Source organism: Engystomops pustulosus, chromosome 1 (assembly GCF_040894005.1).
Source record: "Engystomops pustulosus chromosome 1, aEngPut4.maternal, whole genome shotgun sequence".
NCBI lineage: Eukaryota > Metazoa > Chordata > Amphibia > Anura > Leptodactylidae > Engystomops > Engystomops pustulosus.
In genome coordinates, this window is record NC_092411.1 from 190072874 (window position 1) to 190099656 (window position 26783).

The window sequence follows — 26783 nt, forward strand, 5'->3', positions numbered from 1 at the left end:
GACAATGAAGGTGTGGTCAGAGAGATAGGAAGTGTCCTTCAGGCCAGTGGAGCGACACATCCTGAGGAGAAGCTCGTGGTCCACAGTATCGAACGCTGCCGATAGATCCGGGAGAATGAGGAGAGAATAATGGCCTTTGGATTTAGCAGTGAGGTCATTGGAGACTTTAGTAAGAGCAGTTTCAGTGGATTAAATAGTAGGAAATCCAGATTGTAGGGGGTCAAGAAGAGAGTAAGTAGAGATATAGCGGGTTAGTCGAGAACAGACCAGGCCTTCCATGAGTTTGATGTTGTTGGACATGACGGTGATTCGGGGGCTTATGGTAGTGACTAATACAATTTCATTTCTGTGGAATTACCACCTTGTCTGTTTCTTATACTACTGAGATTCAACTGAGAAAAAAGAAGCTTCTACTAAAAGTAGTTGAAGAAGCAGACAAGGTGGTGATCCTTCCACCTCACAAACATGTAGGTCTGGCTGAGGTAACCGGCTCTGCAGCTTGGCTGCTTAGTTCTCCCCCTCCCGTAGTTGTTGTGTTTCCCATCCCTACAACTTGTATTCTCCTCTGTCCCCGCCCTGCTGTCAGGAGTGTAGGCGGGAGGAGGGCTAAAGTGCACGGACAGCGGCACCTCACAGCCCGCAGGTCACCTCCAGCCCTCACCTCCTGGTTACAAGTGACCACGACGCCACTTACTCCCTCCTTCCCTCCCTCCCGCTCAGAGAGAGGGGGGCAGAGCCCGGAGCGTCTCCTGTGCCATGCTTCCGGGTGCAGTGTGAGGCGCCTCCGCAGCCAGCAGATCCTCTCATCTCCTCTTACCTGCACCTCATCCTAATCCTGCGGGGACATGTCCGAGCTCCGGAGGCGGGCGGCCGCCGGGGAGGCCGAGCACGACCACAGTGACAGAGTAAGTGCCGCTACTCCCTGTCATTGTGTTCACCTGTGGGTACAGCACACTGGCCTTGGCCTCATTCTGTCACTGACACATAAAGTTTATTTAGAAAAACTAGAGCTAATGATGAAAACAGTGCTGTTTCCCCTAGCAACCAATCGGAGTATCTCAGTGGTTTTAGGAAGCCGCCTGATTGGTTACTAAATCTCCATTTTCCCTTTCCTCTAGTTCTTCTAAGCCTGTCCCAATGTTGTGTTAGAGGAAGTGAGTGCAGACATGACATGTAGTCATCATACTGTATGATACCAGTCATAGTCACAGGCTCCTATGACCTACAATGTGTACATCAAGTGCTAATGTGTCATGGGAAATGGCCCCAGCATGAGAGCACAATTTACATAATGTAATCTGTTGTAGGAAAATGAAAGCTGAGATTTGATTGGTGGCCATGAGGCACTTCTGAGTAATCTCCCCTCTAGTATGTGTATATGCAGTATATGGAATAATTTATAGTAATGTATGTACTATTGATAGTTTAGAATGATGATCTTCTGGAATGGATAGTGATGGACCACAGTCCTGTAGATATGACATTTCGGTTACATTCACAGATAGCAGATTCCTTGCAGAAATATCTACGGCTGAAAGTAGTTCTGTTTATCTGAATGGGGATGTTTCAGTGGAAAGGATAATGCAATCGCCAATACACATTCAAATAAATGACAAAATTGCCCAGATGTTAGATCTACACAAATCTACATTTCTATGAAGTGCTCAGTGACAAATCTGAGTTTTGTGAGAAGTAAACTGGGGTTCTGCGTACTTTGTGAGTGGGGCTCTGCCTACTGTTATAATGGGGCACAGCGGTGCGGCGGGGCCTGACTGGGGCTCGGCACAGCGGTGCGGCGGGGCCTGACTGGGGCTCGGCACAGCGGTCCGGCGGGGCCTGACTGGGGCTCGGCACAGCGGTCCGGCGGGGCCTGACTGGGGCTCGGCACAGCGGTCCGGCGGGGCCTGACTGGGGCTCGGCACAGCGGTCCGGCGGGGCCTGACTGGGGCTCGGCACAGCGGTCCGGCGGGGCCTGACTGGGGCTCGGCACAGCGGTCCGGCGGGGCCTGACTGGGGCTCGGCACAGCGGTCCGGCGGGGCCTGACTGGGGCTCGGCACAGCGGTCCGGCGGGGCCTGACTGGGGCTCGGCACAGCGGTCCGGCGGGGCCTGACTGGGGCTCGGCACAGCGGTCCGGCGGGGCCTGACTGGGGCTCGGCACAGCGGTCCGGCGGGGCCTGACTGGGGCTCGGCACAGCGGTCCGGCGGGGCCTGACTGGGGCTCGGCACAGCGGTCCGGCGGGGCCTGACTGGGGCTCATGATCCTTTAGTTCTCAGTAACTCCTCCTCCTCCCTCTTGTGCTCTGCTCACGGTGATGATATAACCGACTTTCTTGCTCTGTTACCATAGTAATGATGTGTAACTGCCATCACCACAACACAGGCCATACTGGATGCACTTCAACCAACCGACTACGGCCAAGCGTGATCACATGACCTGTCCAGACAGGTGCAGGACATGTGATGTGGACATGTGACCAGCGGCCATCTTCTGTCCTGTGTCTGCTCCACAACGGACCGTGCGGAGGAAATTAACGGACTGATTAAAGGGCCAGTAGCATTTTAATTCTCCATCACAGTCTATGTCACCAGCATTTTCTGCTAAGGGTAGCAAATTTTTAAATAACAACTAATTACTAAATTACTATTTTGAGTACCCATGTGTAAATCAATTTAGCTGATTCCTGCAATACCCCTTTAAGCTTTATTGTTAATCTAGGTTCTTATGACAATCCAACATTTTTAAAAATCCAATTGACACAGAGAGCAAAAAAGTTTTGTCCTGGGTTACAATGATAAAGTATAAATTTCCGACTTGCATACAAATTCAACTTAAGAACAAACCTCCAGAACCTATCTTGTATGAAACCTGCGGACTGCCTGTAATGGACTGTGTAATTTATCTTGTAAATAGTAATAATAATTAGCACATGGCCTAGTTCAGTGGTGGCGAACCCATGGCACAGGTGCCAGAGGCGGCACTCGGAGCCCTTTATGTGGGCACCCGGGCCATCGCCCCAACAGACCAGACAGGACTCTAAGAATCTTCCTGCAGTTCCAAGCAACTTAAAAGATGCTGCTTTCAGTGATATTTTGATACTTTTTTCGCTACTTGGGACTGTAGGGAGAGGGAGAATGTGTAGAAAGGGCCGAATTATCTTTGGAGGACCTTCTTCTGGTCCCACAATTCTCTGTGTACAGAGGGACACTAGAAAGAAGCTAAAATTATGAAAATTTTCCATCTTTCTACTGTGTTGCTTTCCTCAGGAGGCCAATATGATTGAAAGTTGTTGAACAGGGAGCAACAAGTTACGGCTTTAACTTTTGGATGGCACCTCGCGATAAATAAGGGGGGTTTTGGGATGCAGTTTGAGCACTCGGCCGCTAAAAGGTTCGCCATCACTGGCCTAGTTTGTCCTGTTTCTCCTGAGCAGTTGTCAAAATGTATGCCACACAGATCTCTACAAAACGGTTAATAGGAAAATGTAAAACTTTTCATCATATAGAAGCGTATTTATTGAAGGTGGAGTTATTAAATTTCCCTACTGTGTATTTGATGGGACACGGCTCCTGTTATCAGTAGAATAGAGGGGAAGCTGAGTGTCTGACTTTCCACCATTCTAAGGCTGCATTCACACTGCCGCAAGGGGGCTGTATATACGGCTGACGTATATATGGCCGATATACTTCCCCCATAGACGGCAATGGGCGCCATATCTTCCTATGGAGAGGGGCGGAGGTGAGCTGCTACGGTACGGCGGGCAACAGCAGTGTGAATGTAGCCTAATAATGAAGCCCTCTGCCCTCATCAATATCATCATCCCTGAAAACCCTATAATGTGTATCTGAATAACACTATTATATCACTACGTACTGTACCAGGCAGGGACCTCTGATGCCAGGATACCACAGGGCTGGAGGGGTAAGGCATTGCTGCCCTGAGGAGGCTTAGATCAAATTTGCTCCCAATGTGATCATTGTGATTTTATGTGATTTATTGAGGACACAGTCTGAATTGTGTTTACTTTCACTATAATTTGATAAAAAAAATGGGGCACCAATCATCTGATGCACATTTGTGAACCGATCTAGAAGGCAAGACTTTTTTCTGTCTTATCAAGGGGTTTTTCTGTCTTATCAAGGGGTTTGGTATAAATGTACAGTTGGTTGCGACAATTGTCTGATGCCGATCCCACGTTGATGGACCAAACGGCTACATAGCTTTCCAATGGTCATGCATTCTGGGGTTAAAAATTATTCCGTCCTTGCTAATCATGAAGCCAGTGGACACGGCAGGCTAAAAAGTTGCCTGATTTGTTGGTTAAAGTTTCTGTTGAAAACATTTTGAAGAATATGTATAGGAAAAGTAACATTTTTGTAGTTGGGGTAACTCCAACTTGTACTTGCATAATACCCAGTGTGGTAGACTTATAAATGTGTTGCACATTAGACCAGTGCTGAGTGGTTGACAAGATGTTGATAATACAGCGGAAACAAACTCAGTAAAACAAGTCATTTGTTTGCTCAAGGTACAAGAAGTAAGCCCTGGAAATGCAGTTATTGCACAGTAAACTGAGGAAACACCTACTCTGTACCTATAGATGGGAAGGATCTAATTTCCCTGCTGTAGAAATGTACACGGATCACTGCCACCAGTACCCATGTACTGTGGTATCTGGCATAAATGGGTTAGCAGAGTCTGCCAAGTTGCAAAATGGGTGCTCCATGAAGGCCTATTTTTCCGAAACATTTTGCTGTAAGGGGAAACTGACCATGAAGGGTTGTTATACTTGACTTTCTACAAAACACGCATGCAAACCCTTATCCGCTGTAACCGCTGTAATTCCTCAATATGCCTGCTGTTTTATGGGTGCTGGGACCTGCTTCCCTAATTTGACCACTTTGTTGATCCTTATCCTTGCACTTATAATCTTTTCTTCCCACCAAAACATCATCTTCAATACTGCCTGATTAGTTCTCTTGTCTAGACCTCTTAATATTTTAATGTTATGGCTGATCAGTGAAACGATGGGGCTCATTTACTTATCTGGTCCATTCGCGATCCCACGGTGTGTTGTCCGACGTTGATCTGGAACTTGTCCGGATTCACTAAGGTCGTGCGCCCGATATCCACTAGGTGTCGCTGCTGCGCTGAAGTCCACCGGAGTTCACCTTCTTTCCAGGGTATGTGAGTGCTATTCTTGCGACACAATTTAAAAAAAAAAAATTACGCGGTCTTTCCGAATCCATCGGTTTTCCGACGGCCACGCCCCCCGATTTCAATTGCGTGAAAACCGTCGCAGATGAGCCACAATCTGATCGTGTGCGCCAAAATCCCAGGGCAATTCGGCGCAAATCGGTAACCCAATGAAAATGCGCGATTTGGACCCTTAGCAAATGAGCCCCAATATGTCTAAGTGAAATAATCCAAAATATGTATTCCTGACTTTAGATCACTCCTTAAATTTGTATATTCTTTTTTTCATTCTTACACTCTGTACACAGGTTAGTTGTGAAAAGACCCAAGCCCATAAGCATAAGAATTTGTTCAGACAAAACTAACTCTGTGTACTGCTGGATTTTCTGAACCTAACCTGGAATCACTGAACAGAATGGACATGTTTAGTTCAGTTTAGTGATTCTAGGTTTGGTCCGGTAAATCCCTTATGCACATGGAACAAACTCTCTCTTTTTTTTTTTTTTAATATATTTTTTTTTATATATATATACCCAAGTATAAGCCAAGTGGGGAATTATCTGCACAAAAATTTTGCTGAAAAACTACATATATTTCATTTATAAATTATATATGAAATATATAACATTCATCCGGCGCTGTGAATAAGCCCCTTTGCGGCCGCTTCACAGTGAGCCGGCACTGATTGCGCAATATAAGCGCTGCTGCCGGCTATTCTTACAGGTCCCCGCTGGCAGGGGTTTGGAGGGGGTGTGTCGGTTGCCCCCCTCATGAATACGGCAGACAAGGATCCAACCTCTTATTTGGTAAGAGGTCGGATCGATTAAAACTAACTTTGCCAACCTAAATTTTTTTTTAAATGAGCTAATTTTTAATGAGCTATTAATAGTATTCTAATGGCCAGTAAGAACAACAGCGGTGCATCTTTCACAGCAAACCCTAAATATAGCAAAAATCTTTTGAGATTTCAGTAAAATGTATTTGAACCTGGGTTTCATGGTGTTTGTCTATGAAAAAAAGATATCAATTTTACAGAATGTATGGTGTCACTAATATATACAGGCAGTCCCCGGGTTACATACAAGATAGGGTCTGTAGGTTTGTTCTTAAGTTGAGTTTGTATGTAAGTCGGAACTGTATATTTTATCATTGTAATCCCAGCCAGAACTTTTTTGGTCTCTGAGACAATTGGATTTTAAAAATGTTGGGATGTCATAAGAATGAATATTAACACTAAAGCTTCATTACAGACACTGGTGATAACTGTTATAGCTGATTATTGAAGCCTAGGTCTAAAGTACAATAAATTACCAATATCCAGTGGTCTGTTTGTAACTATGGGTCGTATGTAAGTCGAGTGTTCTTAAGTAGGGGACCGCCTGTACTAATATTGGAAGATACAGCGTAGATGAGGTAACCTTCAATGTACTCCGTATACAAAGCTGCATTGTTAGAGACACAAACTCCATTCAATCGATAAAAAGCTGGGGGACATTGTCTACTTTTTAAAGTCCCAGTATCCATTACAAGAAGATGTCCTAGACTGAATAAAGAAGATGTCATGTAAGATGACTACTCAAGGTTATTTAGGCTATTTTGGGAATCGTTTTTGAATGGTGTAGTATATTTTCTTCTTGTTAAATAATATATTACTGAAGTGTTTCAACCTGTATTTTATTCTGGAGAAAAGAGCAAAGAATATCCCGCGTGTTATGTGTGACATTTAATAGCTGCTATTGGTGAGCGCTCCTAACAGAGCAGTCTTGTTTGAGCACATGGCATGAAGCCCTAGGTAAACAAAGGAGTGGAAACGTGGAGGGATAAATGCACCTTAGCTCCCTGTATGACACTGTATCACTCCTCTTGTCTCACACTGGACTTTAGATCCACTGCCAGCAAACCTTTTATCAGTGGAGGATTAACACTTTCCATGGGATCCTCTGCCTTATGCACCTGTTAACATGAGCCGTAGTGATATTTTATCGGCTAGTGGTGTCACTTTTGATCATTTTGTCATTACGTTTTTCCTTTCCAAAGATTATATTTCCAGTGCGTGAAGAAAAAATGCTTGCTGTGAGAAGCCCTGAGATCCCATGCTTGTCAGCAGTGTGATGGGGCAGAGCTATAGACAGCGTGCTCTGCACTTTCATAACCCTCTGAGAGACCATGACTCCATGTGACCCCTGTAGCTGAAGTGGCATATCTTACTTCCCTAGTTAGGGGTAGCACCCAAGTTTATACCACCAGTCGAAAAAAATAGAATCATATCATCAAATTGTGATTTCAATAAAGATAATTACACTTATCATAATAACCATTTTAAAAAATGCATAACAATTTAAAATGAGCCTGTAGAGTTTAAAACATCTTTAAACATTAATAAACTATTTAGCAAATTGAAATTATATCCATAATTGGTCAATTAGCAAACTTGCCTCATGGATCCTGTTCTTCACTGCTCTGTGTTTTCTGATACAATGGTGTATCACCGCAGCGTACTGCTGTCATTTACTGCTTGTAGATGTCACAGCCCCTGTATCATAATGTCATCGCCAGAGCATGAAGACCAGTGGTTCTGATGGATTCAGTTTTACCATCTATCAGTCTCACAAAATAGTGAGAGACTATTATTGTGCAGAGGTATCCAGTGCGAAACAGTGGTGGGTGGACAGACATTTCAGACCTCTAGCAAGAACCCAAGATAAAGATAAAGTGTCACAGCATAAAAACACAATTGACAAGTATTTTACAAATGTGAATATACCTTTCCTGTACCTCTTTAATATTTTATGTTTAATCAAACTAGGATGGGCTTTAAAGGGAGCCTGTCACCAGGAGACCCATTTTTAGCACTCCCCCAGTCACCACAGAGCATAGTACATACACTGCCAAAGTGTTTTTGTATAAAAAATAGGTTTTACAGAAAAAAAGATATGTTTTATTGTACCTTGCATTAGCATCTGCTGTGTGACTAGGCAGTTGCCAAAAGGGAGGGTCTGGAAAGGAGCAGTCCCCCCCCCCACCCTTGGGAAACATGTGACCTTTTCAAATATATGAATAACTTCCCACACTTGGGATTGGCTGTAGAGGAGCAGGGGGCGTCGCTAAGCCCAGTGATGGGTGTTTTCATATATTTGAAAAGGTCACATGGAGAAGCTGTTCCCCGAGGGTGGGGGGGAACTGCTCTTTTCCAGACCCTCCCTTTTGGCAACTGCCTAGTCACACAGCAGATGCTAATGAAAGGTACAATATAACATATCTTTTTTTCTGTAAAACCTATTTTTTATACAAAAACACTTTGGCAGTGTATGTACTATGCTCTGTGGTGACTGGGGGAGTGCTAAAAATGGGTCTCCTTTAAAACCTTGTTACCTCCTTTCTCTGACTTCTACAGGGTTTTATGGGCGTATAATATATATATATATATAGCAGGTGGTATACAAATTATAAAGAAGTATAAGAATATACAGTATTCTTACCTTGGAGCTCTGACCTGTGTTAGGCTGTAGTAGATAGTGTCAATGTACCGTCGCTGCTGAGCCTCTGTATAAAAACAGAGACCGATGGTGACAGGAGATGCTACACTGGCCGGTGGTAAGAACCAAGCTAAAAATAAAGCCCCTTTCACACAGGCATTTTTCATACACATGTTCTTTGTGTGTCTTTGACGTTTTTTTTTTTTTAAATGTTTGCTTACACGACTTTGTCTTGCATGTGAATCTCTCAGCATACTCTACTTTTACAAGTCACTCGCATGTAAATATGCTGTTTACAAGTCTAAGAAAATCTATAAAAACCGCATTGGACTACAAAAAATGCAAGTGAAAAATAAACACTAATAGAAAATTGAGGAAACTCTCTTTTGGAATGGCCTAAGTTGAGCCAATTGTGAAAAACAATGTACCCTAAACAACCTCTTTAAAGGACACCTGTCATCAGGTCTGTGTCACTAGTTCTGTCACCTCTACCTGTTGGAGCAGTTCACAAGGATCCCATCCCAGCCTTTATCTAGTTATTTCATACATTAATCATTATAAAAATCATCTTTTTTATTATGTAAATGAAACTGTGTGTGTATAGGAAAGATACTGCAGCCATGTTATGGCAGAACATGTCAGGTACTTGTGTAGCTGATGTCTGTGTCTCACACATGTGTATGGGAGGATGCAGCATGTCAGCAGATGCAGCACACACACTAGCCATGCTTTACTATACATTACACACAGACATGAGCAGGGGTAGGAGCTCATGTCTGTGTGTAATGTATATCTGCTCATGTCTGTGTGTAATGTATAGTAAAGGATTGCTAGTGTCGGTGCTTTATCTGCTGACATGCTGCATCCTCCCATACACATGTGTGAGACACAGACATCAGCTACACAAGTACCTGACATGTTCTGCCATAACATGGCTGCAGCCTGGAGCTGTTGTATCTTTCCTATACACACACACAGGCTGCAGGGGGCGTGGCCACCAGCACCAGGAAGCACATCATTATACAGCCTCACATCATTACACAGGCTGTCAGTCATGCACTGGGGGTGTGTCTGTACCTCCCACTCATGAATAAGCTGGACAGCTTGAATATGCTAATGACTCATTGGACATCTCACAGGTCATTTGCATACAACTTTATGACCTCATTGCTTAGGTTTACAGGCATGTAGAGGGACAATGAAGTGATAGAGGCAATGCTCTCTAATGGCAGTTTATGAAAATATACTTATATTAGGGGGGTTATTTTGCATGATGGGTTCTCTTTAAAGATCTCCCTAGTAGAGACTTGTTGTCTTTAATTAAATAGAAAGATTTTGAAGAATCAAACATATGGCTCATAAGAATCTAATAAATAACATATAGGTGATATAGGCGGTCCGAGGCTTGAGAAAGCGCTTAGTGCGCGAAACGGCCCATCGCCTAGCCCCTGTCCTGGATTCATTGTCGCAATAAAGTGTTCTGCTTTTATCCCGGTGAGTGCCGCTTTGCTTTTCTACAACTTACAACATGTAGGTGATTATATTCACTGTGCAGACCCATATTTACAAGCAGACAATGGGGAGAAGTCTCCCGTCATTTGATTCTTGTAGCATTTGCACTTGTCATTGGTGTCACATCTGTTATTTACACATGCCCAACCAGAAACTTCACTTGATATGGAACTTGAATTAGAATCCCAGCCAAATGAAGTTCTTCTACTGTTTCCCCAGCATGTGCTCCAGTTGTTGGCAATGTTGCTTACAGATTATTTAAAGTAAATCTGTGGCCATGGTATGTTGTACTATTACAGATGTCCATATACTCCATGTTTGCTGCTAACGCCAAGCCAAACAGCAGATCCGATACAGCAGCCTGTTGTGAGTCTCTTGTCAACTACACCAATCTACACTAAAAGAATTCCAACTAACAAAATATTTTAAAAAATGTACAATAAAATGCAAACAATCAGTATTTATGTGTTAATAAACAACACCCCCTTATCGTGCCAAGGTCTGGCATTAATCCAAGATGAGATATAAATGAATGGGGGTATATGTATGTATGTGTGTGTGTGTGTGTGTATATATCATCTCTTGACATGTCGGAATAAAAGTAACTTTTCTCTTGGGTTGAAAACCTTGGAGTGCTGCCATCTTTGTTGATATGCATACATACACACATGGACAAAATTGTTGCTACCCCTCAGTTCTGTACAGGCCGGTTTCATGAGTTTTTTGTTGAATGAGAATTTGTTCATTGTCATAGAAATGAAAATGTATTTTTTCTTTTGTTAGTCTCATATGATCAGCCAGATGCTGGCATAGTATAAGACTGCCTAGTTGTACTTTGCACTTCCTATTAGTTGGCTTAGTTTACGCCACAAAGCTGGTGCATTAGTATCATTTTCAACGCACAGACTTTTTCTGGCAAAGCTGTAAAAGTGTCTAAAACTGTCCTAAACCTCTGATATTTGTTTTTGGTGTAGATTACAAAAGAGTTGTGTAGTAAACAAATCTTACCCAATCTCGTTTTTATATATAAGACCACCTAAAAGAAGAACGGTCACCTCTCCTGACATAGTACTTGACTCCTCATAAAATAACAATCCTGGGTCATCTTGTTTTGATAACATTACTACTGTTACCAGGATTGCAGAAGATTAACCCAATTATTGTCTGATCCAATATCTTAAAAACTGTTCAGCAATTTCATAGTTGTTGCGTAGATTAGGATGCTGAGTGTTGTTGAAAAGTCTAGAGCCACATTAATGAGAACTGTTGTGGGAATGTTCTTCTGATAATATTGTTGGCCAGTTACTCACATTATATGAACTCTGGCTGAGCCTTATTTTTTTTTAATCAAATCTTTTTTTTTTTATTTGAGTTTTTACAATTTAAAAAAACAAATGCAAAATACACACCAACATGTACACAAAGGGACATTATTTAGAAATTAATCCAGCTGTAGGTAGGATCTACCTTAGATGAGTATATAGAAGAATAGAAGGATAGCACCTTATCATATATCTCACCGGGTTTTGTGTGGCTGAACTTTCTTATTATCCTTATTATCCTATTATCTTAGTATGGAATTATCTTTGTTCTTTGGGAGACAGCCACCCAGCACCAGTTAATGGGTGCCAATGGCTGCCTGTAATTCCATTGGCGCACTGAAAAGAGTGAAGAGGGTGCACGCTTTTACCTCAGAATTATTTTTAGTCGGCTATGGATGAGGATGTGTGCTCCCAAGCAGCCTCATCCTCTACGATTCTCTCGCCACAGGCCACCAGGAAAAGGCTAAGGGAGATTTACACTTGTTCCTCGTTGTCTGGGGAGAAAGTAGTTACAAAGAAAAAGAGCAGAAAGAAAGTGGTCGTGTCAGACATCTTCCAGTCAGACCATAAAGACAGGGGAACAGGGGGGGTTTTGACACCATTAATAAAGCTGCAGCTCCTAGTAGTTCGGCTTCTTCGAGGGACATAACAAACTATGGTGAATGGTGTTCAATTCACCATACATGTCTCCAGGAGAACTCCCAGAAGTGGTAGATTGGGAGTCACAGTGAGATAGACCTGAAGACGCATTCCATACAATATCAATTGATCCAAAACACAGGAAATTACTCCAGTTTCATTGGAGGGTCGGCCTATACCCCAGGAACGTCATAGTATCATAGTATCATAGTATATAAGGCTGGAAGGAGACTCAAGTCCATCAAGTCCAACCTTCAAGAATTAAATAAATGTTTTATCCCCATAACCCATCCCCATCATGGTGTGAATTCACATTCACTTGAGTACTAAGACCAATTATAACACACTTAAAGAGGACCTGTCACCAGATTTTGACCATCTTGACTAACAATGCCTGCTGATAATTACAAGTCCTCCCCATATTACCTAAAATTAGTTGCCAGTGGGGCACTGTAGCTTCATTAGACTTTTTTTCTGATATGCAAATTATCTTTTGTGACTCATGTCTGGTATATGTGACTATTCTCTCTCTCGCAAGCTGGCAGTGAACCACACCCCATTATTCTGACTGACAGCTCTGTGTCTCTTCAAATCCCTGCTCTGCCTCCTTGTATTGAGAAACTGTTTGCTAACATTCAGCCACAGACGAAACTCTATGTACAGATGGGAAACGTTTTGTCAATGTCAATTTTTTTCACACGGTGCCTTGTGTTACATTCATGACACGTGACCTGAGTGACATCATTGCAGGTCCATTAGCCTTCTAATAATCGCAAACTGTACCCCATGTATGTGATCACATGAAATCACAGCAGCCTCCATGGAGGATGGAGAGGAGTAGAAGTCCATAGAGGCTGCTGTGACTTTATGTGGTCAGATACATGCATGGGGTACAGTGTACTATTGTTAGAGGCTAAAGGACCTGAGATGATGTCACTCTGGTCACATGACATGAACTGTGACCAGTAATGAGGCATAAGGAGAGGGGAGTATTAGAGGGAATTGGCCGGATGAGCAGGACACCCCCCCCCTCTAATGCCAGTGAATATAAGATAAAAAGTGATTATGTGGCTGTAAGGGAAACAATTTTTTGATAAAAGAAGGGTGTCAGTCAGTTAATGGGGCTCTATAGGAACCTGTCACTGGCTGTATGTGCAAATGTGGTGAGAGGGTCCCTTTAAGGTCTCAGAGAATTTAATTCCTAGTATATCTGGACATTTTTTTCCATTTAGATCCTGTCCTGTTGATGGTTCAGAGGAATATAACATTAGAACTGTTAGAAAAGACGGGTTTCCATTCAAATGTACAGAAATCTGTTCTCAATCCAAGCAGGTCTCTGATTTTCTTGGGTTTTTGCATTCACATAGGTGTGCCCAGAGAAAAATGGATAGAGGTTCAGGAGCTAGCACACAAGTTTTGCAAAAGACCGATAACTACATTGAGGCAGATGGCAGCCCTAACCAGAAAGTTGTAGCCAGGGTTCAAGTTGGCTCCCACCAGGTACAGAAAATCACAAATGTGGTTATGTTCCCAGTTACGGAGAGACATGAGATGGAACGAAAAGTGAAAACTCACACACTCTGTAAGAAGAGAGTCTTTCTTCATCGATTCGAACCCCACATGCAGATCTGGTGATAAAATCTAACGCTTCCCTCACAGATTGGGGGGCCTTTTCAAGTAAAAGCACAAAAAGGGGAGTGTGGACAGACAAAAAGTAAAAACTACACATAAACATACTAGAGTTTATGAGCAGCGATAAAAGATCCCATCAGGTCACCGCTCTCCAGATGGACAACAAGACACCAATAGCATACGTGAACAAAATGGGGGGAACAAGGTCCAGGAAATTAAGCTTGGAGGCCCTAGAATTATGGGTATGGGCAATAAAGAGAAAGATAGATCTAACGGCCCAATATGTTCCAGGTCAATCAAGAGACTGGGAACACAATGTCCAGACAGAAATTGTCCTTGTCAACTATAGCATTACCAACACAAAGTTTTGCGAAAATATCTCAACAGTATGGTCGGAGACAGATCGACCTGTCCGCATCAGAGACTCTATCCTTTCCGTGGCAGGGTCTCCACGGCCTATACGCATTTCCTCCCCCAGGTTTAATTCCACACACACTACAGAAAATTCAGGAGGAGAAATGTCTCCCAGTTAGTCCTAGTTTACCCAGTTTGGGAGCCCAGATCTTGGTATCCCAGACTATGCAAAATGCGCATATACAAGAAAGTTCCGCTGGGGATCACAGCAGATTGCATGCATGGTCCATCGGACCTATTACAGCAACTTCTGCAATTATTGTGGATTGCAGCATTTATAGGCTATTCTGATATCCAGAAGCAGAACAATTAGTTACAAAATTGGTATTTGAGACCAAAGACACGCTCCAGATACAAATCCATTATTCAGAAGTTTTACACGTGGTGTACCGAAAAAGGAGTGCAAGGTGTGGCCAACATTTCGAACGTACTAGACTTCTTGAGGATTAAACATAGTTCAGGTAACGCATCTAATACACTTAAAACCTGCGCATTATAACATTATTATCCCATTCCTGACTTAAAACAAAAAATACTTGAGATTATTTGGAGGTGCTATTACATGTAGACCAATTGTCCCAAAATACACATCCATGTGGGACATAGAGAACTTGCTCAAATATTTAAGTACTTTAGACCTGGAAAGACTTGATTTTATGAGAGCCACTATCAGGTGTGTGCTAAGCTACCCATTAGCCGGTGCTGGGAGGCTGCCTCCCAAAGAACAAAGCTCAGTTTGTAGGAATCTATGAGCTGCAAACCCACATTTGTTCTAAGAGCCTGAGACAGTGTACAGTGAATGACCCATGACACTTAAGATGATATTGCAAAGGTTGAATTACCAAAACTTTGTGAATAGACTCCACTTGTCTTATTACCATTGAAGATGAGTTGTATCCAGTAGATTACCTTACTCCAATGATACAACTCTCTCAAGACCCCATACCAAAAACTTTAAATTTCTGATTTATTTATTTTCTTTTGTTTGTCTCTTTGTTTTGTATTAAACATTTAAATGAGCACAGTAATACCAACAAATAAAAAACATTTATGTGTCATTTTTTCAGAAATAATGTAATCTCCATTTTAAGCATTTTTTGTAATGGGTACACCTTGCCACTAAAACAGTGGTTTACAAAATAACATATATCAACATAAAACCTTTATTTTGCAAAAAACACCATGATGATCATAATTAGAGAACAGCAATGAGTGTAGCACAGAGAAAGATTATTATTACATTTTCTGAAAGTCACAAGAATCAGTAGGAAGCGCACAGGGTTTCTTTAGAGACTTGAATGAGCTTTTGATTTTGTAAAGATGCAATATTCTAGAAATCACTAGGACTTGGAACGAGCAGCTTCTCCTGCTATGAAGACCACTTTGGACTTCATCTGGACAACCTGGAACAGGTTGTCAGTCACTGAAACAGCACACGGTTTTTACAAAGTCAGTGATAACTGGAAAGTTAGGCTACCAGTTATATATAGGATTTGTCAGAAAATTAAGGAAATTAGCACCAGATGCCAGATGAACACCAATAACTTGCAGGTATCTAAAAGTGCTCTCTCATTTTGATCATTTGTGCTTTATGAAATGTGTATTTTATTTTATTTATGCTTTAAAAAAATGCTATACAGACAGTTACGTACAAGATAGGTTTGTTCTTGAGTTGAATTTGTATGTAAGTCGGAACTGTATATTTTTTAACTGTAGCTCCAGAAATTTTTTTTTTTTTTTTTGCCCCAGTGACTATTCAATATTTTTAGCTGTAATGGGACCAGGGATTATCAATAAAGCTTCATTACAGACACTTTACAGCTGATCATTGCAGTCTAGGACTATAGTAAACCATCCAGAGAGCTTCACCAGGGGGCAGAGGGGTCTGTATGTAACTAGGGGTTGTCTGTAAATCGGGTGTCCTTAAGTAGGGGACTACCTGTGTACTGCTATCTTATGTTACAATATATTCACATGAGACTACAAAGAGACTTTGAAATTGTGTATAGCCTATTATACATGGTAACCAAAGATTTTTGTAGCAGCATGAATGTGAAATATAGATTTATATTCCAGAATTGTTGGTGGACTTGGGGCACCGGGGAACCCCCTCCTTTCTGCTGTACTATATAACTGGAAACCTGCTCTTACTCAAAGCAGATGTTAGGGGCTGTATTCAGTCTACCAAATCCAGCCACAATGCTGGAGCATTAATGTTCTAACAAGCACAATGGTATTCTTACACAGATCTCCTGGTCTGTTACCTAACACTGCCTGCAGCTTTGTATCATTAAACCTGCTAGTAGATTTCCTCTAAACCCTTAATGATGACCGTCTTGTGTACCGCCTTTCCACGCCTTCCAGAAGAATATTGCAGGAGATCACTTCCTGTAAGTGCAGGCGTTGGGCTGTGTTATCACACCCCAGACCCTGCACTAACACTGCGTGTCTAACCACTTACACACTGCAGTCAATCATGTGTAAGTGTATCGCCTGTGGATCGGACACCCCGGTGAGCTTCTCGGGGAATCCGTTCTCTCCTGCTGCAGCCCCGGGTCTGGCGTGTGCGCTTCTCTTCATGCGGGACTCTTCGTCCTGTTGGGACCCGGCTGTAACTAACTGAGCATGCTCAGCTACTTACATTGTACACTGCAATACATTTGTATTAAAGTTTTAAAAAAGTCAAAATTATTTTATAATAAAAAATAAAGAAATAAAAATAAAGTCTTCTACTCACCCCAGTTACATATAAAAACTAAATAAAATTATATAAATAATTATATAAATAAATTATATAAAACACAACCATCTTTGGTATCACCGCGTCCGTATCACTCTGTACAATAAATCTAAATCAATATTGAACCCACACGGTGAACGGCATAGAAAAAAAAAAAAACTTGAGAAGAGTAATATATAAATTTTCATCAAATACCCTAGCATAAATTGTTCTAAAAAGCGATCAAAAGAAGTTACACGGCCCAAAATGGTACCACATCCAAAAATATGCCCTCAGTTATGCTGATACTAAAACAAATGTGATTTTCTTTAATATTGTTTTTGCTTAGTAAAAGCAAAGATAAGAAAAACTATATACATGAGGCATCACCATCATAGTGAACCAGAGGATAAAGATAAAATATACACTCACCGGCCACTTTATTAGGTACACCATGCTAGTAACGGGTTGGACCCCCTTTTGCCTTCAGAACTTCCTCAATTCTTTGTGGCATAGATTCAACAAGGTGCTGGAAGCATTCCTCAGAGATTTTGGTCCATATTGACATGATGTCGGCTGCACATCCATGATGCGTATCTCCCGTTGCACAACATCCCAAAGATGCTCTATTGGATTGAGATCTGGTGACTGTGGAGGCCATTTGAGTACAGTGAACTCATTGTCATGTTGAAGAAACCAGTCTGAGATGATTCCAGCTTTATGACATGGTGCATTATCCTGCTGAAAGTAGCCATCAGATGATGTTGGGTACATTGTGGTCATAAAGGGATGGACATGGTCAGCAACAATACTCAGGTAGGCTGTGGCGTTGCAATGATGCTCAATTGGTACCAAGGGGCCCAAAGAGTGCCAAGAAAATATTCCCCACACCATGACACCACCACCACCAGCCTGAACCGTTGATACAAGGCAGGATGGATCCATGCTTTCATGTTGTTGACGCCAAATTCTGACCCTACCATCCGAATGTCGCAGCAGAAATTGAGACTCATCAGACCAGGCAACGTTTTTCCAATCTTCTACTGTCCAATTTTGATGAGCTTGTGCAAATTGTAGCCTCAGTTTTCTGTTCTTTGCCGAAAGGAGTGGCACCCGGTGTGGTCTTCTGCTGCTGTAGCCCATCTGCCTCAAAGTTCGACGTACTGTGCGTTCAGAGATGCTCTTCTGCCTACCTTGGTTGTAATGGGTGGCGATTTGAGTCACTGTTGCCTTTCTATCAGCTCGAACCAGTCTGCCCATTCTCCTCTGACCTCTGGCATCAACAAGGCATTTCCGCCCACAGAACTCACTGGATGTTTTTTCTGTTTCGGACCATTCTCTGTAAACCCTAGAGATGGTTGTGCGTGAAAATCCCAGTAGATCAGCAGTTTCTGAAATACTCAGACCAGCCCTTCTAGCACCAACAACCATGCCACGTTCAAAGGCACTCAGATCACCTTTCTTCCCCATACTGATGCTCGGTTTGAACTGCAGGAGATTATCTTGACCATGACTACATGCCTAAATGCACTCAGTTGCCGCCATGTGATTGGCTGATTAGAAATTAAATGTTAATGAGTAGTTGGACAGGTGTACCTAATAAAGTGGCCGGTGAGTGTAATTTTTTATGTTACGGAGAACGGACGGAAAAAAGGGATAAAAATCCCCCCCCCCCAAAATTCATGATTTTCTTTGTGTCTTCCTTAATAATAGTTAATAGAATCTCATGAACTTAAAGGGTTAACAGACTTGGTTGTTTTACATACATTAAGGGGTGTCGTTTCTTTAGTGTATAGTATAAAACTATAGTGTTATAGTAAAACTGGATCTGTGTCCCTGGTCCCAAGGAATTTGCCAATGAGAAGTGGTCCCCCCACCTTCGGGAAACCACTCCACCACTCCACCATGCATTAATTTAAATTTTAAAAACCTCCTATGTCCCCCATATCCCCCCCCCATTGTTTCCCCCTCAGGACATCATACATGTCTGCCCACATCTCTGCATACAGAAAGGTAAACTTTCATCTGACATATCTTTTCTTAGGAAACCAAAAAGTTTTACTATAAAAACTCTTCAGCAATGTGCACACTATTCTCTATGGGGACATGGGAAACCAGAAAAAAGGCTCCTGATGACAAGTTAGCTTTAATTGTTAAAATTCTTCTGTGAAGATTTTTTTAATTATTAAAGACCAGAAGCGTGGAGCGTGTTTATGGATTTTACCAGGAAATCATCAAACATGAACCAGATATGTTTTATGTGATAAGTGAATGTTGCACTAATGCGTATTCTATCCTACAGGAAACTGTTGAGGACAAGTATGTAGAGGCAGATGCGGACTCTGCGGTGGAAGGCGATGTGACTGATGCCCCTCTCCCTACAGACAGCACCCCGCTGCTGCTGAACAATGCTTTGTCTGGCATGTCATCCAGGTACCTGTCTGTGACTATCCGTTATTACAGTGGGGATGAGGAAACCAAAAAAATACTGATCACCAGTAGGTGATTTGTAGGTTTCTTCGATTTATGATTAACCACTTATGTCCTCTCCTGTGTTGTTTATCTGATTGACTGTGCTTTACATGACCACTGCTCCATTCACTTCTATGGGGCTCCCAGGATTGTGATCGTCAGTAGTCTCATAGCAATGAATTGAGCGGTAGTCACATACACACACTCCTCCTGAGTGAGACATGCTACTATAAAGCTTCAGTAGGTTTTGTTCCACAATATTTTAGATAACCCCAGAATCTCCTATTCCTACTCTGAGATGAATTAATGTCTTTATTGTTCCATGTTAGAAGGTGGGCTGGTGCAGGCTACTCCACTCTTGAGCTGATCTGTATACAGCCACTGGTTTGTATGGACGTCTCCTCCTTTCTCTGGTGGCGGTCTGCCAGTTGCCCTTGTAGATATCATACAATTGCCCAATTAAGACAATGATAAAATTATAAAACCACAGACAAAAACCAAAGGAAAGCCTTTTATGTCAACCGTATATGTCATTTTTTTATATTTCAGATGGAAAAACTGGTGGATTCGGGGTATTTTCAGCTTAACAATGATTACATTGTTTTTCTTCCTCATCTACTTGGGACCTGCTATGCTGATACTTTTGGTAAGTTTTCCAGGTTGTGATGGATTGTCTTGTATTAGAAGAAAGGATCTGCGTCTATCCCTAAACAGCGACAATTCATGGGCTGTATCTGGAATTGCACTTGAGTGTTATCCACTTAGTGCCTCTTAAATGAACACGAAAGAAAAAATGTTGCTGTGATGAAATTCCTTTCCCACACATTGCTTTCTTTTGTTTGGATAGTTTATTTGCCAAGGTTTAGAGGTAGACAGTGTGCCAAGAGAAAACTTCCTTTTCAGTTTCCCTCTGACTTTACACTGCAATTCTTATTAAACCAAGTGAAAGCTTCCTACTGCTGTTTTGATGCTAGGAACTTCTTACTGGGCCTCAGGAAACCCTGTTTGTAATATATATTAACCCGTCTAATAGGAGAAGGGAACTTTACTCTCATGCTAATGACTTAAGAACCATTAAGGCATAAGAGAAATGGATCAAGAATTGGTTGTTTGGTTGGATAATTAAAAAGAACCTGTCGGGGTGGTTTGGGACACTAAACCGCCCATAGGTTCTTATTCATCGTTGGTTTAGTGTCCCAAAACACCCTTTAGCTAGACCCCTTGTGCCCGTCTGCACAGGCTTCAGAACAAGGTAGGTATAAAGGTTTTTGATTTTAACAGCACAGAGGCCCAGAGGGATTAACTAAAGGGCAGTTTGGGACACTAAACCGCTCTCCAGTGACAATGTGGTGTGGACCATCTCCAACTAGTAACACCCAGTTGTAAATCCCAGTAGTTATGACAGATAAACAGCATAGAAGAGGATAAAAAGGAGATGAGATTCAGAACTTTTGGGCAATTCCTATAAAAGCTGTTGTCAGGCAGTATTGGGTATTAAAAAGAGGAGTTCCATGTGGAGATAGGGGGCACCCTTTAATATACCATAATATTTCACCTCTGTCATTTAACACGTATGTGGTGGAAATCATGGAATTTCTACCTCCTTACATAAGGTGAACTGATGAACTTTGACCTCCCTGTTATCAGAGGTTGGTATTAGGCTTCCTGCTCTTTTTATGACATTTGAAAACTTAACTGCATTATCATTCAGCCCGTTCGGTCATTCATGGTTTAGATCATTTTATGACGGTGCTCCACTCAGGATTCACATTTCGCTGGAATTTGTTTATGTGGTTGCACTACTGTATGTGGGAATGAATGTGTTATTATGGTATAAAAATGTTTTTCAAACATACACTCCTATTCATGTAACTGGCTCAGTGGAGTCAATATCTGGAACTTCAAGAGCTGGTGATATCTATATAACATTTTACTTGACAACCAATATATGAAACTAATATGAAAACTTGAAACAAATATATTGTATTAGTTGAATGAGTGATTGCTGATTGAGTGCTACCAAAGTCGTTGTTCCCCCGGATCTGTACAGTAGCAGTTATCTTTATGGTAATAGTATTTTTTGGTTCTGTTCACACTGTAGTTTAGTCTTCAACATTGTCTCTCAAGTTTTGAAGCAGACCTTAGTGGTTAGGCACTCTGCAAAGACTTTTAATTTTTTTTTCCTCACTGTCAATCCCAAAATTTTTAGGACTAACATTTCTGATCTATGTTTTAGGTATCTGCGATCCAGGTGAAATGCTTCCATGAAATAATATCCATTGGCCACAGATTCTACAAGTCCTATGAGCTACCATGGTTCCGGACTCTTAGCTGGTAGGCAATAATGTATCAGGATAAATGGTTTCCTTTGTGATTTCTAGAAGTATATATGCTTGTAATAAGCTCCTTAAGTGTATTGTTTGCTGGTGACCTTGAGACCACCTTTTCCAGTGTTAGTAAATTTTTCACTTTATGAATTCCCCCAAAAGTGTTCTCATAAAGTCTGGTGTTTTTAAATGTCAGTCTTAAAATCCCGCCTTCTGGCACCTGTATCTACTATGAGGCTCGGGCGCAGTTTCTTTTAGATCAGATCTGATGTGGCAGAGTTTTCTACTACAGTGGTTCATTTCCTGCCCGTCCAACGTCTGCCCCGCTTCCTGACATACGCCGCTCTCCGGCATGATTTAGTATTAAAAAGGCTATGGGAACCTGTCATTAGGTGAAAATGTGTGCCTTTGAAAGTCATTTATATCGACTATATTCTTTAGGAGAAGTGCATCAAGAGTCTTTTGTATGTGGTTCATTTCTGGTCCATAAGAAAAATGTTTTGGAGTTGGAGAGGGTACAAAGGAGAGCAACTAAAATGATTAAGGGATATGGAGGCTCTTAGGTATGATGAAAATTAAAAGACTAAATATATTAATGGTCTACACAATAAATATGCCGGAAGTTGTTCCAGGTCAAAGAAAATCAAAGTCCATCATGATAAACTTACTCATAGACCCAGGCACTGTGACTGTGGAAATATTCTTATATTTGTTATCCATGACCTCCTTCCTTCCAAAATAAATGTTTACAATCATGCTAATGAGCCTGGGGGCATTACCACTGCCCTGGCTTTGCAGGCTGTTAAACTGTGCAGGAGCCCAGCAAGCAGAGGTAGGGGGAAGTGCCAAAGAAATGAGAGGGAGACATACTCCTGCACTGTGTAACAGCCTGTGACAGGTGTGTAACACCTCATTTTAAAATCAATTTTAACAGAATTTTACTTTGTGCAGGAGCATGTCTCACCCTCACAGGATGTTGTGGGGGGGGTGAAGCTGCAGTACACGCCCTGTACAAGCTCTGTTAACGCCCCCCAGAACCTTTCTGGCTCATTGGTATAATTGTAAAGTTGATTTTAGGATGAAGGAGGCAAATATAAGATTACCACAGTAATTGTGCCAGGATCTATGAGTAAGTGTTTATCATGCTTGATTTTGTTGAAAAAAAAGTTTAAAGAAGTCACAGTTTAAAGACTGATGTTTTGCCAGCGTGGTGCCTGCCTAATCTACTAAGAGGCACCAGCCCCTTATTATATCCAGTAGTAATCTCCCCCAAGTAGACCAAGTCTGACCTGGTGGAGATTTTGGATATAGTCTCCAACAGAAAACTTTCATAAATACAATTACAGCAAGGCTAGGGAGTTCACACCCAAAGTGGCATGTGGGGCAGAAATCCACCAAAACTGTTGTAATAGGGGCTTATTACATGCCTTGTCCTCCAGAAAGTATGTGTTTTATTTGTAGTGCTTAAGGACACATTATTTATTTTTAATTTATTTTTAAGCTTTGACTGCTACGAGTATGCACCTGGAGCTGAAGTATAGGTCTGCATTATCATATTAATATTTCCACAAAACAGCTTAAAATCGTGACCGTTTTTTATGTGACAAAGCTACAAACAACACACAGTATCTTTAAGATGTCTTTATACATGTTCGGCTGATGCTTCTATCCATGGGGTTAGAGCCAGCATTCTTGTGAAGAAGACTTTTATTGATGTCCTCTATTCCAGTCATGGAGGTGGGGAGCAGCAGTATACAGTCTGTACACCCCACCTCCTCACTGACACAGCTAAAGTTGATTTCTCTTCACACAGTCAGCTCCATCTCACCTTCCTGTGGGAGTGGATAATGATATAGCAGAACCTTCTAGCTCACGTCATCCTCACCCAACCCTGGAGCATTTCTTCAGCCTGGTTATCTGTGTCAGTGAGGTGGTGGGGTATACACTGTGAGATAAACTGCCATGTGTGTGTTTGCTTCCCATGAAATAAGAGATTCCTTCACCCCAGAGCAATTAAATTGAACATCTACCCCATCTTCTGCTGCGTACTGCCAAGCAGGGTCTTCGGCTTTGTTACGTACTGGAAGTCTGTATTTCCGCTGTGAAGGCTTGGCATACACTTTCCAGGCTCTCTCCTTTCACTTTAAATTAAATTAGGCCAAGGCACAGTGTGACTCGGTAACACGCTGCCTGAAAATCCTGTTCTGGCTCTGCTGCTAGGGTGTAGCTAGCAAATCTTCTACTTGGCTCAGGCTGACTCTGAAACAAAGGATCATGAAAGTTCTGTTTTATGTTATTTGATTAGGAAATGAGAGCAATCATTATATTGCCGGGAAAGTTATAATTTCTACAGTAAAAAGGGATACTGATTGTCTATTTGAGAAATGGCCTGCTGTACTCCAAGTTTTCTCCAAAGCCATCAACTATCATAGTACTGTGGGCCACAAAGGGTTCCGTTGATAGATGAAGGATGTCGGGCTGTGGAGTCGGTGTCATGATAAAATGGACCGACCCTGAATCCACAAGCATATGATAAAGTATAAAAATTATTAAATTTACTTTAAATGGCTGTTTTATTCCTGATCTAAGGATTTATGCAAGGGTTATCAACATTTATTTGTAAAAAGTCCATATTGTCATACTGGTCATCTTTAAGGGGCCGTATCAGTAACCAGCACCCTACATGCACCAACAACCACAGTGTGGCACAATATGCCACCACAGAAAGTATAAATAACTCAGAACAGCAATAAATGTCACCCCAGAAAATCCAGGCACTGCATTCAGGGCAGATGATAATAGTACTGGAGAGCCCACAACAGACAATGATAAAAATGGAGAAACCCCTAGAATAGACAATTTATAATACTGGAGAACCCAGAGTAGACAATAAAATTACTGGAGACCCCCAGAGTATACAATAATAATACAGAATATTAAAATATTATTATACTCAAAATAATACCTCCTGACAAAGTCAGGGTCTTTCTTGGTCTCCCAATAGTGTCCTTTACCTCTAAAATGCCTACAGATAAGCTTTATTTGTGATGGTCATTTTTTATGTTTATGCCAGAAGGTACCTCCAGATTTGTGTGACAAACTGTCTGCATCTTGTAGGCATTTAATATTATCAATTATAAATAAATTATGGGCATGGGTATACATGAAATATTGTGATGTGATGTTATCACTGGTTTTTGGACACGGGGGGGGGGCTTCTGTATTTTGTATAGTCCTATTTTCATCTTGGGCCTCTTTTCCTGATTATGAATTGATTTAAAGATGATGATTAACTCTAATATTGTCATTTATTGAATTATGTTTGGGATAAAAATTGACAGATTTTTATTGAATAAAATAGACTCCTCTTCTTTGGTTTGTATAATAATACTGTAAACCCTCAAAGTAGACTATAATAATACTGGAGACCCCATAGCAGATAATACAGGAGACCCCCCAGAGCAGACAAATAATGATGGAGACACCCAGAGCGGACAAATAATTCTGGTGACCCCCATAGCCTAAAACTACTAAAACTGGAACCCCCATAGCCTAAAATTACTAATTCTGGAGACCCTTATTGCTCAAAACTACAAATGCTGGGTCCTCTGCTCTTCATTGCACCACACTGCAGCTTCTTCTCTCCTCCATGTGATGCTCTGCTCTATGGCCCACACTGGTTGTATTAGCCGGCCTCAGCACCGAGACCTGAGCTACACCAGGAAAAGTAGAGGACCCTGGAGCAGTACAGTACAGCAATGGCAGCAGAGCAGCAGGAGAAGTGAGGACTTCTCAGCTGTACTCACTGCATCCAACAGTCAGCAGGGTGCGGACTGCAACTCATGGCTTGACAGGGTGCATGTGGTTTGTTGGCGCAGGTTGTGCATCCTCTTCTGAGTTTTTAGGTGAGATGAATGTGGCTACACTTTATGTACATGCCCAGTAGTGAAGCTCCTCTCCCACAGATCATAGGAGTAAGGCACTGGGAGGGAAGGCCTGCATTTATCTTAGCACTGCTAAGGGGACCAGGAAAACAGGACTGTTGTGGAGTGGGAGTCAGTGACCATCGTTGGTGGGCTGGAGTCGATGGTAGGGAAATTAAGTCGGAAATTTGGCTTATTCACTTCTAAGCACTGGTAGCATTGAGTATACAGGCAAATACACACCAGTGACCAGTTTAGTTTCATGAGATTTCATGAATAAAAGTTATATTTTAATACTACTTGTTAGTTATTTCTCTGTGAAAGGTTTATTTGTCAGGGGGGTAGATAATATTTGTGATCAGTGATTTAGCTATACTATAGATGTTGCTAATCTAGAAACCGTCTTTAGGCAAGATACACACAATTGGCCGGCATCTTCAATCCATTCACAGCAGAATTCTGAAACTCCTTGTACGACAAAAGAGGTGTGACCTTTTACTAAAGGATGAGTGGTCTATATAATGCCAAAAAGTGTGCCGAAATCTGGCATAATATTCCGGCATAAACCAAGCCAACTAATAAACTGTGCAAATTGAGTGTTGCTGGTTTTTGTGTTGTGCATCTGTAGAAGAGTAGACTCAAGGGAAGTGAAATGTGAAGTGCTCTTCTCATAGACCATAGTGATACAAAGCCTTTTCTGTATTTACAGTGTTACTTATTTAGGTATCCATCAGTATGATCGAATTCTCACCAGCTAAGGCCTCATGCATAGAACCTCACAAACAGCGGCCAGCTCATGGCCCCCATAGACCTCTCTTGAGCATGGTCACTGTGCGGGTGCATACAACATGACAGTCCTGAATGGCCACCCATTTTTTGGGACATCAGGATGTTTGCAGCCTGATATACACACACAGTTCATGTGCATGAGGCCTAATGATGGTAATTGCTGTACCAGTGTATACAGTAAAGCTAACACATACAACAGGAAGCATCATCCTGGATTTCAATGTTTTATGTGAATAGTCAGTGTACATATGTTGTAGAATAATATCAAATGCAAACATAGAAGTGGAATATCCTCCACCGGGGACTGACCCTTCTTGATGGCCGGAGGAAGCCGGGGTCATGAATACTGGAATGGCTGGCTA

The 26783-nt window shown here is 41.8% G+C and overlaps 1 protein-coding gene across 1 annotated transcript in view; it reads left to right on the top strand.

Annotated features, from left to right (window-relative positions):
• The first annotated feature begins 576 nt into the window (after positions 1-576).
• The window catches only part of CDS1 (CDP-diacylglycerol synthase 1), a 41674-nt gene continuing 15467 nt past the window's right edge, over positions 577-26783 (top strand). Inside the window, exons 1-4 of the mRNA XM_072115984.1 lie at positions 577-905; positions 19213-19343; positions 19932-20028; positions 21619-21716. Coding sequence (XP_071972085.1) covers positions 846-905; positions 19213-19343; positions 19932-20028; positions 21619-21716 — 386 coding nt within the window. The 5' untranslated portion in view covers positions 577-845. The remainder of the gene's footprint in view (positions 906-19212; positions 19344-19931; positions 20029-21618; positions 21717-26783) is intronic.